Source organism: Spea bombifrons, chromosome 2 (assembly GCF_027358695.1).
Source record: "Spea bombifrons isolate aSpeBom1 chromosome 2, aSpeBom1.2.pri, whole genome shotgun sequence".
NCBI lineage: Eukaryota > Metazoa > Chordata > Amphibia > Anura > Pelobatidae > Spea > Spea bombifrons.
In genome coordinates, this window is record NC_071088.1 from 70,082,088 (window position 1) to 70,097,953 (window position 15,866).

General features: G+C 39.6%; 1 protein-coding gene across 1 annotated transcript in view; it reads left to right on the top strand.

Moving 5' to 3' along the window:
* LOC128472748 (glutamate receptor ionotropic, kainate 3) overlaps window positions 1-15,866 on the top strand; it is a 206,578-nt gene that overhangs the window by 154,598 nt on the left and 36,114 nt on the right. Inside the window, exon 10 of the mRNA XM_053454688.1 lies at window positions 1,023-1,226. Within this exon, the coding sequence (XP_053310663.1) occupies window positions 1,023-1,226 (204 nt within the window). The remainder of the gene's footprint in view (window positions 1-1,022; window positions 1,227-15,866) is intronic.

The following is a 15,866-nucleotide window of genomic DNA, read 5'->3' on the forward strand; positions in this document are numbered from 1 at the left end:
ACCAGCCCCCTGCCGAAACGACCAATAGAGCTGCACACACGTACCTTCACGGCAGCTGCTGCTGCTGTGATGTGTTATTAACCCCGTATTAACCCCTGCTAGGCAACCAGGAAGAAAACGAAGATTAAACGAGCACGAAGAATGTCCGCGAATATTCGCCCGAAGAGAAGACAGGAACGGGCGAATATTCGCGGAATACGAAGATTTTTTTTTCCCCGAAGACGAGCACGAAGACGAACACGAAGAGCCCCCTGGTGCCCAAGTCTAATATATATCTCTTATGTCAATCCAAGGGTCATAAGATACCCTATAACAAAAAAGTTTTACTAGTAAATATTAATTCACATGTAAACTATATGCCACTCTGCCTCGCTGATATTCCTTTTAACCCCCTATATGGAACTCTGCCTCCCTGATATTCCTTTTAACCCCTTTTATGCCCCTCTGCCTCCCTGATATTCATTTTAACCCCCTATATGCCACTCTGCCTCCAAAAAGCCCTTATACCCCCATATGACATTCTTACCCTCCCCTGACTTACCAGTGCATCCCTAGACTCGTCCCCTGTGCTTCAGATTCCTTGGTGTCTAGTGGGGCAGCCGGTGGAGGCCTGCGCGGTGCGTGCAGACAGCCTCCATTGCTGCTGGCGGCACTTCCGCTGGGGCTTCTATGAATGAACGCCAGAAGGTTATGTAATGCCGGCGCTCTGTCATGGAAGCCCCAGAGAAAGTGCCGGCAGCAGCGGAGGCTGTCTGCGCGCATCGCACAGACGTCCGCCGGCTACCAGAGAGGAGGATCCAGGTTCCCTGCAGCGCTGCGGGGGATCTGGATCTTATTTGAGGTCTGATTAGAAGTTGACCTTTAATATAAGGGGTATATGGTCAAATTCTTAAGGTTTCACAGTCTGTAGATGACGCTATCATGTTCTAATTTGATTTAATGATGTCTAAATACATAAATGTGTTTTTTTAGTCCAGATCTGTGAATCTTCCAACAGTATTTTATTTTGCAAATACCTCTAGGAAGAACCTTATGTGATGTTTAAGAAGTCTGCTACTCCACTTTTTGGCAAGGACCGTTTTGAGGGCTTTTGCATTGACCTATTGAAGAACATATCAGGAATCCTTGGGTTTGACTATGACATACGCCTGGTAGAAGATGGTAAATATGGATCCCAAGATGAAAAAGGCCAGTGGAATGGTTTGGTCAAAGAGCTCATTGATCATGTAAGTACATCTTCTATAACCTAACACACGCAAAAAAAAAGATATTTTATGTAGAGTCTCTGGCAGATCAATTGTATTATGTCTTGAATGCTCAATGTGTTATGGTTCAATCAGTGATGATTGTTTGATGAAAGGTAGGATTGAGTTATAAGGGTCTTTAACTTCACTTGTGGCTTGTATAATTGATTTAGTTGCTTATAGTGAAGATAATGTGAAAGCCTTGTATTTGCAAGAAACCATATCATCAATATGCGTATTCTACTTATCCTTATGAGAGGGTGACTATGTTTCTTAGTAGAGTATATTGGCTTCACCTGCATTTTATGTACAATAATGGTAGAATATTTGAATGGAAGAAATATAGCAAATGTTGAGCTGTGGCTCAATGAAAATTACTGGATTGCTCAACATGAGGTTAAAGATAGCAAAATATCCTGATAGTATGACCTATTTATACAAAAACAAGTGCCCACTAGTGTTTGGAACCCAATTGACCTGTACCATGTCCCCCAACTGTCCAGATTTAGGCAGGACAGTCCCGATTTCGGGTCTGTGTCCTGCTGTCCCGCCTATCCCTTCCTCTGTCCCGCTTTGCAGGGGCAGAGGAAGGGTGAGGCGAGAGTGATACTCAACTTGGCGCACAGATGCCCGATCAGCAGCTGCAGCCTGCAGGCTAGCTGGGAGATCACAATCTCTAGTCGGTCACTTCAAACCTCACTTTACTGCTCCTTAATCAGTGATGAGGGAGCAGTAAAACGAGGTCTGAAGTGACAGGCCTCGCGCTCCCACCACAGGATGCAGGATGGAGGCAGAAAGATGAAGGCAGAAGGATGAAGACAGAAGGATGGTGGAAGAGGTAAGAGATGAGGAGAAAGGGGTGTAAGGGCAGTGTATGTGTATGTATGTTTTTGTAAGCTTGTGTGTGGGCCGGTGTGTGTAAGAGCAGTATAGGTATTTGTTAGCTGGTGTGTAAGGGCAGTGTATATGTATATATATGTGTGTGTGTTTAAGGGCAGTGTACATGTATATGTGTGTGTGTAAGGGCAGTGTATGTGTATATGTGCGAGTGTAAGGGCAGTGTATATGTGTGTGTGTAAGGGCAGTATACATGTATGTGTGTGTGTAAGGGCAGTGTGTGTGTATATGTGTGTGTGTAAAGGCAGTGTATGTGTACATGTGTGTTTTTGGGCAGGTGTGTGTAAAAGCAGTGTGTAAGGGTCCTGGGAGGAAGGCTAACATTAGCCTTTTTTTAATTTAAAAAAATCTCTGCTGCTGTGGACTTCCAATGATGCTCAGCCAGCATTATGGTGGACACCTGGCTGGCTGAGAATCATGGGAATTTTAGTTCACAGCTAGCATCTGCAGCTTTACTGTTGCTGCACTTCCCATGAGGCCCAGCCAGCATTATGGAAGTAGTATGTCTGGCTGAGCCTCATGGGAATTCAATTCAATGTGTTGGTTATTTTAATATGCATGACTGTGCTGACAAAAACAAAGCGTGTTTTAAGTGGCGATGCAAGCGCGACATTGTAAAGTGCAACTGCTTGTATCAGTTCCGCGAGATTTAAAATAAAAAAAAGTGTCCCTCTTTCACATTTTGAAATGTTAGGAGGTATTCTGTCCCATTCATTCATCTATTGCATATATGGTTTACATGGACGTGAGTAAAATATTTTATCACTTTGAATTACCAGCCCTGATGCTTTCTAAAGTTAAAAACACAAAAAAGTTGTTGTTTTTTCTAAACACCCACTTTGAAAGCCAACACATATTAGTCTCAACTTTCTTAATTATTGTTCTATATTTTCTAAATATGTGAATCACAGCTAATTTTACCTACCATTATCTCTGTTTTGCTGTCATTTTGTAGTCTGTAATGGTGTGTGTGCCATGCTGACCTGGCATCTAAGGAGTAAATGTTTGCCTCCTTTAGTGGAACATTGAAAATTCTCTTTCTCAAATTACCCCTGCTGTTTTCTAGGCAACCACAAATTCTTCGTTCAAAATCAAAACAAAAAAATTAAGCTATTAGAGAATTGTATTTTATTTTATTAAAGAAAAAAATTACAAGAGTCATTTTAATGGATGAAACATCCTCTGCTTTAGCAAGAGCAATCATTATTAACATTATGAAAACATGTCTCCATGGTAACAGGCTCCGCTGTTAATCAAGCCTTGATTGGTCAGCTTTGATGCTTCAGTTTTCTGAGTTATTTAATTGAATTTTAATTGAATAAAAATAGGTGCATTAGGACTGGCGAACTTGTGGAGTCATGCATCCAATTCTACAACATCTTTCAAAGAAAGCCCTTTTAGCCTGGACAATAGAGTGGAAAGTGGTAGAAGTTATAGCGATATACACGAAAAAAGAATAAAAAAAAATATTAAAAGGGCCCTCTGCTGGCTAGCAATTTAGTGGGTCTCTACCTTCTTTAATGTGCAATGAAATGACTGTGCTTTATGTTCTGCTGTTCCATCGCACATTAACAAAATTACTTGACATAAATATAGCATAATTATAGCCTTAACTTCTCTTCTGGAAATCTCAATGTTTTGAAATGTTTGAGCGTATATAGGGACACGCATGCATAATCAATGAACTAGACCTTTATAAATCAACCAACACAGACCTTCAGGGCTCAGTTCTGTTGCATGAACATTGAGCTTCTGTAAACCCTTGTTTTAAGACCTTGGAGTTGTTTTGTGGCTTGAACCTTCGTATATTCTATATTTTGCTGAGACCCTACCCTGTATGACCAAAATGGTTCAAAAACCATATATACATCTAAAGCTGAAGGATCAACCTGACATGGAAGTTAATTGACTGGCACAACCAAATGCTGCTCGTCTGCCTCTTGAAAGAAGCAACTGACAAACTGGGCAGTACACTAAATGACCAAAAGTATGTGGACACCCCTCCTAGATATTGAGTTTAGCTGTTTCAGCCACATCTATTGCTATTAGGTATATAAAATGAAGCACACAGGCATGCAATCTCCACAAACATTGGCAGTAGAATGGGTCTTACTGAAGAGCTCATTGACTTTAAACGTGGCACTGTCATAGGATGCACCCTTTGCCACAAGACATGAAATGTATGCCCTGCACCAGTTCATTGTAAGTGCTATTATTGTGAAGAAGAATCATTTAGGAGTAACAACAGCTCAATCACAAAGCAGCGGACCACACACTCCTACAGACTGGGGCTGCCGAGTGCTGATGTGCTTAGCACGTAAAACATCGCCTGTCCCCTGTAGCATCGCTCACTAGAGAGTTCCAAGCTGCCTCTGGAAGAAACATCGGCAACAGCACTGTGTGTTAGGAGTTTAGCACTGATTCCATTTGTGTGAGGAGTTTAGCACTGATTCCATTTGCCTTTGTCGAATTAAAGTATTAAACATTAATGTAAATAAATAGTTATTGAAAACAGCACTTAAAGGCAACACCATATAGTCCAATAACACAGTTGGGGTATGCTTTCATGAAGAATGTCTTCATTTTTCCAGCAATGTAAACATGTATGTAAACTTGCACATTTGTACACACACCCCACTAGCTCACTATCTTATGTGTCCTTTACTCCTCTGCCAGTACAGAAACAATCAGTCCATATTATCCTCCCCTGCTTCGCGCTTTCAATATATGTGAGTCTGTTTCCTTGACTTCAGTTTACAGGATTTGTTTTGCTTTTTAGAGAACATGAGAGAGGAGGAAACAGCTAATTAGGATGCCCATTCATTTTATTTACCAAATTGCCAGACTTTCCGATCCCCTATTTGTCTAACCTTGCTTCAACTTCCAAAGGCCTTTATTAATCAGGCAAAAGATAGATCCTTCTTAGCCCTGGCTGGGCAGCTCAGCACTCCTCTGAAAGGCCCTCTTTCTATGAAGATGGATGACTACACAAGGCGGTTGTTAACATATATTACAGATTGTTCTGCAGGAACCGTGATCAACTGAGACTTTCGAATTACCAGCCTCTCTGTTGAGAGACAGCAGCTGCAGATTGGGGCTGACAGCACAAAAGTGGGAGGAGGAGCAGGCAGTGGGAGAAGGCAGAGGCGAAAATTGAAAGTTTTATAGGTATAATAAGAGATCAAGGGACACTGATTGAGCTGCAGTGTATTTAACAGCCCAGGACCATTGTCAGAACCGTAAATCTACTTTAGATTGATGAAATATTGGCCCGAAAGACTTGTATTTGTCCATGTTTCTGTATAGATAGCACAACTGTTTGCATGCAAGTGTATGTGTACTGCTACATACATTTGTATTCATACATTACTTTAATGAGCTTTGTACTATATACAAGTACGTTATTTAGTTATGTAAAAAATATAAAATATTTGGCTATATGCGAATGAATGAACATATTAAGGGAGGCACTTGAATTTTTTGTGTTTTAATTTCAACTTTAACTGAAGAGATACCTGGGCATATCCATATATACTGTGAAAAGCCACACAATGACCTTCAAAATTCAATTTATACATGGTTTAGGAAAAATGGTCTAAACATCTCCCAGTGTGGGCTCATGTGTGACGCCTGGTCAACTGATCAAGAATGGAGGCGGTGGAATTAGGGCCAAGTCATCACCTCTACTTTTGTAGTCTCTATGAATTTCCGTTATTCAACTGGCTTTTCTGAGTGCCAGTGCCATGCTCCTGTTGTGCCGCTGTCCATCTTGCTCATCTCTAAGCATTTGCATTAACAACTATTAACTATTTTTTACAACTATATCTTCAATGCAAACATTCTAAATAATGACCCACACAAGAATTGAGGGAAAAGTTTCCTGAGTAACAGGAGAAAAATTAGGGAAGTTATTTATTAACATCTTCCATTACCATAATTACACATTTGCCAGCAATAGTTATTACTGTGTTTAAAACACAAAAGTTAAAATTAAACACAATCTTCCCATCTCCCTAAATTACTTTGGGGAAGGTCTATTTTTACGTAATTTGGTTGCTGTGACAGGCCCTTGCTTCTGAATACATGTACACCCTTCCTTTCGCTTTCTGTTACCCAGAAGACAAAGTAGCAGGAAGACAGCTGCCGGAGCCACTTCTATGCATGTGCACCAGATTAACGATGCATTTGTTGCCCAGTGAAGCCTAGGAAAAAAAAAGTGGGACTTTCTCTTTGTCTTGTTTCCACTCCATCAATTGTATGTGATAGATGCAGGGGTAGGCTGAGGTTACGGGCCAGCTCAGCCACTTAACAATAAGTGGAGTGAAAGCTGCATCTGTACAGTAACTAGGGGTGGTAGCCTACAGAATAAGAGCTCTCAGCAGACTTCACATATCTAAGATGACTTTTATTTATTTTCTTTCAATTTCATTATTTATTTGCATGTTGAAAAAAAGGTCAGAATATGCAAACAATAACCTTTTAAGATTTCCTGCTGTCAGCGGTGAATGTGGATAGATTTCCAGGGATTTAAGATGTTATTCTACTTTGAACATTTTTGAGTGTTATTTGTCTGCTCTAGTGGAAATTTGTATGTCACTCAGTGAATGAAGGAGTTAATAACAAGTTATGTGTCAACCACACCATGAATCTTCAAACGCAATATATATATATATATATATATATATATATATATATATATATATACACACACACACACACACACATATATATAAATATATATTGCATTCCTACACTAGTGTACATAACATTCAGCATCTCAAAAATAGTGCAATTTTACAGTTTAAGTAAAAGAATATATTCTTTTGCCTTTTCCCAAATGTTCCTTTTCCGTATGATTCCATCTTAGCACACATCAAAAAGAAGCATTTCCAGAAACCTTATTATATGTTTTGTTGAAATATCCACCAGGCTGTATGCACAGTTAGTGTCTCTAATGTTTGTTGTAACCAAACTATAGTATAAACTAACTCGCCCACCCCCTACCATTTCCCAACATGGAGTCTGCAAGCTGCAATACAATACAGAAATGTAAGTATCAGCCAAGGTGTCTAAAACATGAGGCACTTTCAAAAGCTGATCGTGCAGCCTGCCAAGCGCAGCTAAGGAGGAACTCATGTTTTCAGTTGAAAGGTGCCTATTATACTTTTCACTGTAACAATAGTGATGGATTATTGAAAGTGCAGGAATTGACTATAGCCTGCCAAAAATACGCTGAATGTCAGACGCAAGAAGCTGACAAACATTCCCAGTGGGTGTCTGAACGGTCAAATCTATTTCACAAACAACACAGTCATTTTATCCTCCGAGACATTGGTCTACAACTTTATCAAATTCTTCCAAAGAAGCCTCCTGTGGGAAACCTTGTCTCTAGTATAAATGCAAATATCTATAATTCAAAGTGTACACAGTTTTACAAGGTTATGGTTCAATAATGATAGACAACTACACAGTGGTCCATGTTTACAACTTAAATTGACAACAGCCTTGGCTCTGTTTCAGACACTGCAGTTGCCAAGAGGGACGTATGTGACAGGTGATACCTCCAAAAAGCAATGTGTTTGGTGCACAGGGTATGGGTACCTAGACACGGAAGAGCTATGTGACTCTACCACCTTGTACCCACCTAGTACCATGAAACACACTTATTTAGAAGATATCCCATGATTGATAGGAAATGTTACAAATATGATTAATGTCTGAAAATAAACAGGTATTAAAAAAACAGTGACCTGTTAGAAGTTCTCCAAATGGTACACGTACAGGCTTGCACACTTACAGTATGTGTTTTAATAAAAATATGCATACTTCCCTAGCGGTCTGGTTCAGGATTGAATGCAGTGGAGCCACGTCACATAGCCAGTACATTAGCTTGCTACATAGGAAACATCCTAGAGCATGGACAGTATAGGATTTTAACACCCCTCAAGTTTCTATGAGACAAGCTGAAGGAACTTTAGTTTTACACAAGTCTCATTTTTAATCTTATTTTAAGCAAAACATTGTTCCTTCAAAATATTGTAATCTTGAGAAGGTTTTAGCATTTAAACGTTACGTGATTAATATTCAAATACTATATTTAGTTATAACAGTATCTGTGAAAGAGATTAAGTGGTACCATAGCCATTGTCAAGGATTTTCATATTCCCGAAAGAGACAAACGCAAGGATAAAAATATAATACCGTACCAAATGCTAAAATCAGGAGGAAATCCGGAATTAAGAAATCCTAAATTAGATATAAAATATGATTCAGTAGCCATGTATGAAAAATAGTCATTCATTTTTCATTCTTATTGGAAGATTTAATTAGATGCTGTGCTGATAACACCACTTTTCTCCAGGATTACTTTTTTACATCTGATTTAAAAAAAAACACACCAAGTAATGCAAAGAGAAATCACAGTGTAACAAAAACATATCTAAGTACAGCTGTGTATAGATTGCATAATATTAATAAATATTATTTATTGTATTTTATGTACGGTACCACACCTACCATTCTCTGCCACTGTCATAAAAGTAGCATAATTGCACTACATATGTTTATGTCTATGTATAAAATCATTTTCAAAAAAGCACCCTTGAGGCTGTTGTGTCCAAAAATTAGACAATTTTTAACGCTGCAAGGCAATGTAGAGAATAAAAGAATGCTCAGCTTCTTGAACAAACCATTTTAGGATTCACAAAAAAAATACATTTTTTGCAACTACTTTCAGTCCCAACATTTGGATGTGTTTTACTCATTTTCATTTATACACATCGGTTTTCTATTACATACATGAAAGAGTATAGCTCAATATAGTTACAGTTCAAAGCATTACTCATTTTGGGTGTCTAGATGTGACCTGTAGAGATTTAAAACACCATACATAACAAAAACGTGTGTTAATTATCAACAAGACAATGATTTTTGAAATAATAAAGATATATTCTAAGTAAATAAGTTTACACAGTTAATGTGAATTGATATATCCTATTCTTTCTGGTATTGAAAATGGGGATCCATTCGCAGATGGAATGATAATATTCATGTTTCACAAGTAACCCTATCACAGAAGCATAAAAGGGTTTTCTATTTACAATAAGGTAGTAAATGTAACCTCTCAATTCTGAACGAGAATGAATATTTGGCAACATCCCAAGGTGGCACATTTCTAGTAAGGTATGTTTGGAATTTCAAGGCACGGGTGTCATGTTTTTTTATCTCACAAGTGTTAATGGCCTTGAAATATTACAACACATGTACTTTTCACAAACTATTAAGAGGATTAATTTAAGGAAGACATACTTCCTTTTTTTGTCAAAATCTGTTTAAGATTCAGTTCATCTCATAATTAGATTGGTAGGATTTCTGAATGCGTCCTGTCATTAATTCATTTTGAGGCTCCTATATTTGGACACAGGCCTTTGGATTTTTTAAACTGAATGCTTATTCCAAAAGTCTGAGTCTGAGTTTTTTTCGTGAAAAATGGGGACTCAATTTTAATAACCCCTATTAAAAAAAAACGGGCATAAAGCACAATAGGACATTACAGTACTGGTTATTAAGAAATGTTCAGTAAACATAAGATAAAACTAAATAATATTGAGTATTGTCAAATCAAACAGTTATGGCCACTAATAGTCCCCCGGTGATAGACTATCTCAGGAGAGGAAGTAGGTTCACACTGTGTTCTACAGTGGGATGCTACTGACTCTAAACTAGAACATGACCCATTAAAGAAGGGCTGAGTTGACTAAAGGACCAGTGACACAAAGTACCTTGTACTGCATGGGTTAAAACCAGTGCTGCAGTGTCAGTAGCAGCCAGCATTGTGGGGCAATGTGAAGACCATGTATTGCGTCAGAGGGATGGAGAGATCCCAGTGATGCAGCAGAGAGGCTGCCGCTCTAGGCCTAGTTGGCCAAGGCTAGTGTATATCTCAAACTCTCCTTCACTGATGAACCTTTTCAATTATGTTCCGCATTGTGGGTGGTTCTGACACCCACATAGGGATAGGTTCTCTTAAAATTATAGTTACTAATCCACTCCCTTGTGATATCCTGCCTGGATTATTGCAACTCCCTACTAACCGGTCTCCCCCTCTCCCGCCTTTCACCGCTTCAATCCACCCTCAACACCCCAGATAGATACATTTTTCTCTGCCGCCGTTCCTCATCCGCTGCTCCACTATGCTTTCACTTAATTGGCTCCCCATACCCTTCAGAATCAAATTTAAACTTCTGACCCTGACCTACAGAGCCCTCAACAACTTGGCACCACCTTACATCTCTCTCCTCCTATCCAAATACACCCCTACCCGCCCTCTTCGCTCCTCTCACGACCAACGGCTTTCTTTTACTGTTGCTACCTCTTCCCACTCCCGTATTCAGGGTTTCACCCATCCCGCTCCCCTCCTGTGGAATTCCCTTCCCCGTTCCGTCAGACTTTCTTCCTTGTACGCAACTTTCAACACCTCTCTGAAAACCCACTTGTTCAGGGAAGCATACAACATTCCTTTACATTGCTCCCAACCATCACCCTAATCAAGCCATCTGAACAATCAATAGCTTCATCGGAACTAGATCAACTCATCCCCATCCAAGCAGTCCTCTCTTATTGTCTCACTTCCCCCTCAACCACCGACTAGATTGTAAACTCGCAAGAGCAGGGCCCTCTTCTCCTTTGCACCAGTTTGTTATTGTATGTGTTTATAAACTATTCTAATGACTATAACAGCGCTGCGGAATCGGTCAGCGCTTTATGAATGTAATGTAATGTAATAGGATCTTTGTAAGATCGTAACTCTTGAGTCAAATAACAACATTTGCCCATCCAGGTCCACATTCCACTGCCAAATATAGTCCATAATCCTGGTAGCCAGGATAGGAGAGTTTCCCAGCAGACTGATCTGCTAATTGCTTTAACTGTATTCTCGGTGTGTGTGTATACTGTTTATGTAAATTAATTATTGTTTCATATGACAGTGTCAAAGTCAACTAGATGTGTAGACTTAGACCTTAATCGGTCCTTGCTCTTGTCTTAGATTCAGGATAGCTTCATGCCTATTCCATGCATGTTTAAATTCCCTCACTGAATTATCCTCTACCTCTTCTACTAGTAGGCTGTTCCACTTTTCTACCACCCTCTTCGCTATGGTAGTCCATGGTGGACAGATACAACAATAACATTGTATCACCGCTGTTAAACTTAAATAGTAGAAGGAGAAAGAACATAACTCTAGCCTTAACATGCACAAACAAATGGTTGACATATGAAAAGCATTTATTTGGCAAAGTGTTAAATGTAGATCAACTAGCAGGGAACTACCATTGGTTTCCATGGTGACGGATCCAAATTTAGAACTTTTCTCTTTCAATGCATGACTTCTGATGTGTCCAAAACTATAATGATCAAAGTAAGTATTTTATTTATTTTCCTTGGATAAAGATGAAGATCGTATTAATTCACATAAGCTTGTTGATCAATCAGCTCATGGTGGAAAGAAAGCTCCTACCCAAGAGTGAATAAAAATTGATACATACATGGTTTCTTTCTGGCCGTCCACAGAAATGTTTCCGGGGGTGGGGCATAGGCAGGATAAAGCCAATGCTCCCGGTTAACATTAACTCCCGGCTAATGTTGTAGTAGCCTCATCTGTACACAGACAGACACAACCCAGTTATTTTTATTATTTTTCCCCGGGTTAGCCAGTGCAGGATTCCAGCACTGCTCCACTGTGGACTCCTGGAGAGGGATGTGCATGATGATGCAATGAGTCTGTGCAGAAACGTCACGTGATTAAATTTTTTTATTTATTTTTTTATTAAAAATGCGCCATTCTTTTGTCGGTAGATGGGCAAGTCAAATTTCCAGTGTGGGCAAGTGCACCTCTCTTGCTTTGCCAAGAAATCCCCCCCCCCCGTGGATGCCCATGCAGGGAAGCAAATAAAGTTATTCACAAACAGGGAAAAGAAAAAATGTCGGTGCGCTAAGCTAGTCTCAGGCTCAAAGAATACAAATATATAATATGAGGCCTACCAAACAGTGTGAGCATGCTGCAAAAACAGTGCGTTGGCTGTACAATGTATACAAAAAACAAAAACGGTCTGCGCTTCTCACCCTAATAAAGTTGGCAACAAATATATAAACATAATATAAATGAGAGGTTTTGGCTATATGAATTGGCCAAAGCATAATTAAGCTCACCCGCCACGTCAAGGCACACTCTCAGTAGGGTGAGAACCTACTCTCACCTCCTACATAGTGGGCACACAAAGCAGTTTATACTGCTACCAAAACCTTATTAATGTGTTAGGGGAGGTGCAATTAAACCTCCTCCCATTTAACCCCTTCTCGGACAGGGTGCTGTAGCTGGACAGCCCTCGGACAAGGCGCTGTGGCAGGACAGCCCTTAGACAGGGCACTGTGGCTGGACAGCCCTTGGACAGGATGCTGTGGCTCGACGCGGCACAATGGAAACAGGATACTGCTAACAGTAATATGTCACGGCCGATGACAGCAAGCTGCAACTACAAACAATGCAAAGGCCCGGAATGATGTAAACATGATGTACTTTAAGGACAGAGTTTCACCAGATAATTTGGTGAAGGAGGCCCAGCTGGCACCACTAACTTGAAGCCAGAGCTCAAAAGCCAGTTCGAGTAACCTCCAGGGGCTGCAAGTGGACAAGCAACAAGCGATATTAGTCACACAAAGTCCGGGATGCAGAGTGGAACCGTGACAATATAATATTTTTTTTAGAAACAATTGAGACCCTAGTGTTATTTCAGATCCTCAAATCCTATCTATGAGATCTGTTTGACATATAAAACAGGAGAAACATTGAACTGGGTATACAAAGTTCAAGCAATTTCCTTTCTTTCATGTGCCTCATTTTATTATGAGTATGTCTATGGATGTGCATCTGACAATAAAAATGTTAATACGGTGGCTAGCTCAAGGTATGTAAGTTTTTATAGGTTCTTTCAGCTTACTTTTTATCAGGCCTTTTCTCTTTAGTTGATACAGTTAATTTATGATATTGAAACTGTTTAGTTGGCAGACCTTCTATCTCTTAACAGTAGTGTAATACATTACTGTGCAAACGTTTTAGGCAGGTGTGAAACAATGCTATAAGGTAAGAATGCTTTCAAAAATAGACATGCTAATAGTTTATTTTTATCATTTATCAGCCTCAGAAGCTTCCCTCTCAATTATCTTGAGATCAGGGCTCTGTTGGGGGGCCATACCATCACTTCCAGGACTCCTTGTTCTTCTTTACAGTGAAGCTAGTTCTTAATGACTTTGGTTGTATGTTTTGGGTCATTGTCGTGCTGCAGAATAAATGTGGGACCAATCAGGTGCATCCCTGATGGTATTACATGAAGGATAAGTATCTGTCTGTACTTCTCAGCATTGAGGAGACCATTCATTCTGACCAAATCCCCAACTTGATTTACAGAAATACAAGTTCAAACTTGCAAGGAACCTACACCATGCTTCACTGTTGTGCAAAACACTCATTCTCGTACCAATCTCCAGCCCTTTTGTTTTTTGTCTTTTGCAACAGCCAAATATTATAAATTCTGACTTATATGTCCAGAGCACACCTGCTACCGTTTATCTGCACCCTAGTCACTTGGCACTGTTTCCACATCAGAAGTATGACTTTTTGGTCAGAAGTGTTCCATCATGACAACGTCAGGCAAGACTTCTCTGAATATTAGACAGGTGTACCAGGTTCCCACTGTTTTCTGCCAATGCTGAGCTGATGGCACTGATGGACATCTTCCAATTTCAAATGGGAAATAAGCACAATGCTGCATTAAATTTCCTTGGCTGATCACTACGTCTATGGTCCTCAACATTGCACGTTTCTTTGTGCTTCTTCAAAATAGCCACGGCATCTGGAAACCCCTGTAGGCCTTGACATCTCTGCCTGAGAGAGACCTTGCTGATGCAGTTTAACTATCTTGTGTCTTGATGCTGTGCTCAGTCTAGGCCATGGTGTATGGCTTTTGTATGGCTAAACTGTGTTCAGCAACCTCACCTTGCTAGTGAGTTTGGCTGTTCCTCTGTTGTTTCTGTTGCAGTTAATGTTTGTGTTTCAACCTTCATATTAAATTGAGAATCATTAGCACCTGTTTGGTATAATTGTATAATATCATACCCAACTAGGATTCAGGAAATGTTTGGACACCGACACAAGTTTTGTTATTTTGGCTGTTTACCAAAATAAGTTGAAATAATAATTAAATAATGAATATGATCTTAAAGTGTAGTCCCTCAGATTCAATTTGGGGATATTCACATCAAAATTGGAGTTAGGATTTAGGAATTATAGCTCTTTAATATGTACCCCTCTCTTCACCAAAAAAGCACTGCAACACAAAAAAGGCCTGGGTGTCCACAGGAGACAGCAGTGGTGGATTATCATAGAATCCTTTCTATGGTAAAGAAAAACCCTTTTACAACATCCAGCCAAGTCTACCATAAAGAGAATACTTCACAAGAGCAAATGCAGAGGGTTTATCGCAAGGTCTAAACCTAAGCCTCAAACATCTGAAAAAGCCAGCCCAGTTTGTGGAACAGCATTTTTTGGACAGGTGAAACTAATATCAACCTGTACCAGAATGATGGGAAGAAAAAAGTATGGAGAAGGCTTAGAACAGTTTATGATGCCACATCATCTGTAAAACATGGTGGAGGCAGTGTGACAACATGGGCATGCATGGTTTCCAATGACACTGAGTCACTAGTGTTAATTGATGTGACAGAAGACAGAAGCAGATGGAAGAAGTGGAATATTCTGCAATGGACCAGTCAATCCCCTAATCTCAATCCGATCGAGCATGTATTTTTGTATGCTGAAGACAAAATTTAAGGCAGACAGACCCACAAACAAACAACAACTGAAGACAGCTGCAATAAAGGCCTGGCAAAGCATCCAAACGTCCATGCGTTCCAGACTTCAAGCAGTCATTGCCTGCAAAGGATTCTCCACAAAGAATTTAAAATGAACATTATTTATGATTGTGTTCATTTGCCCAATTACATTTGAGCCTTTAAAAATGTGAAATAAGGGGACTGTGTATGAAAATGTTTGCAACTCCCAAATGTTTCATACAAAAATTTAGCTCAACCCCTTGAATTAAAGCTTAAAGCCTGCACTTCAATAGCATCTTGGTTGTTTCATTTCAAATCCATTGTGGTGGAGGCAGAGCCAAAATTATGAAAATCGTGTCAGTGTCAAAATATTTCCAGGCCTATCTGTATATGCCTACAAAATCCCTGACCTTGTGCAAGCAAAATCATGCTGTTTTCATTTGTCTTAAATTCGTATCTGTTCACTTGCTTTGCATTTTGTTAAATTATAAAAATAAACTGTCTATTTTTTAAAGCGTTCTTACTTTACAGCATTTTTTACACCTGCCTAAAACTTTTACGCAGTACTGGATGAGAAACATTGTAGAGCGTTTCGAGCTGCAAAATAGTGGGAGATGCATTTTACTCTATGCATCTTCCTCTGCACATTATTAAATTCAAGGTTGATAAGATCTAACAAAATGACAAAGTCCGGTAATTGACTGGCTAGTTTTGTAATGTCACTAGATGACTTATAGTAGCTTCACCACTTCTAGGCAGAGCAGTAGAAATCTGCTGTCAGCAGAACTTCTAATTGGAGATCACTTTTACCAGGTTCACCAATTTCATAAATATTCA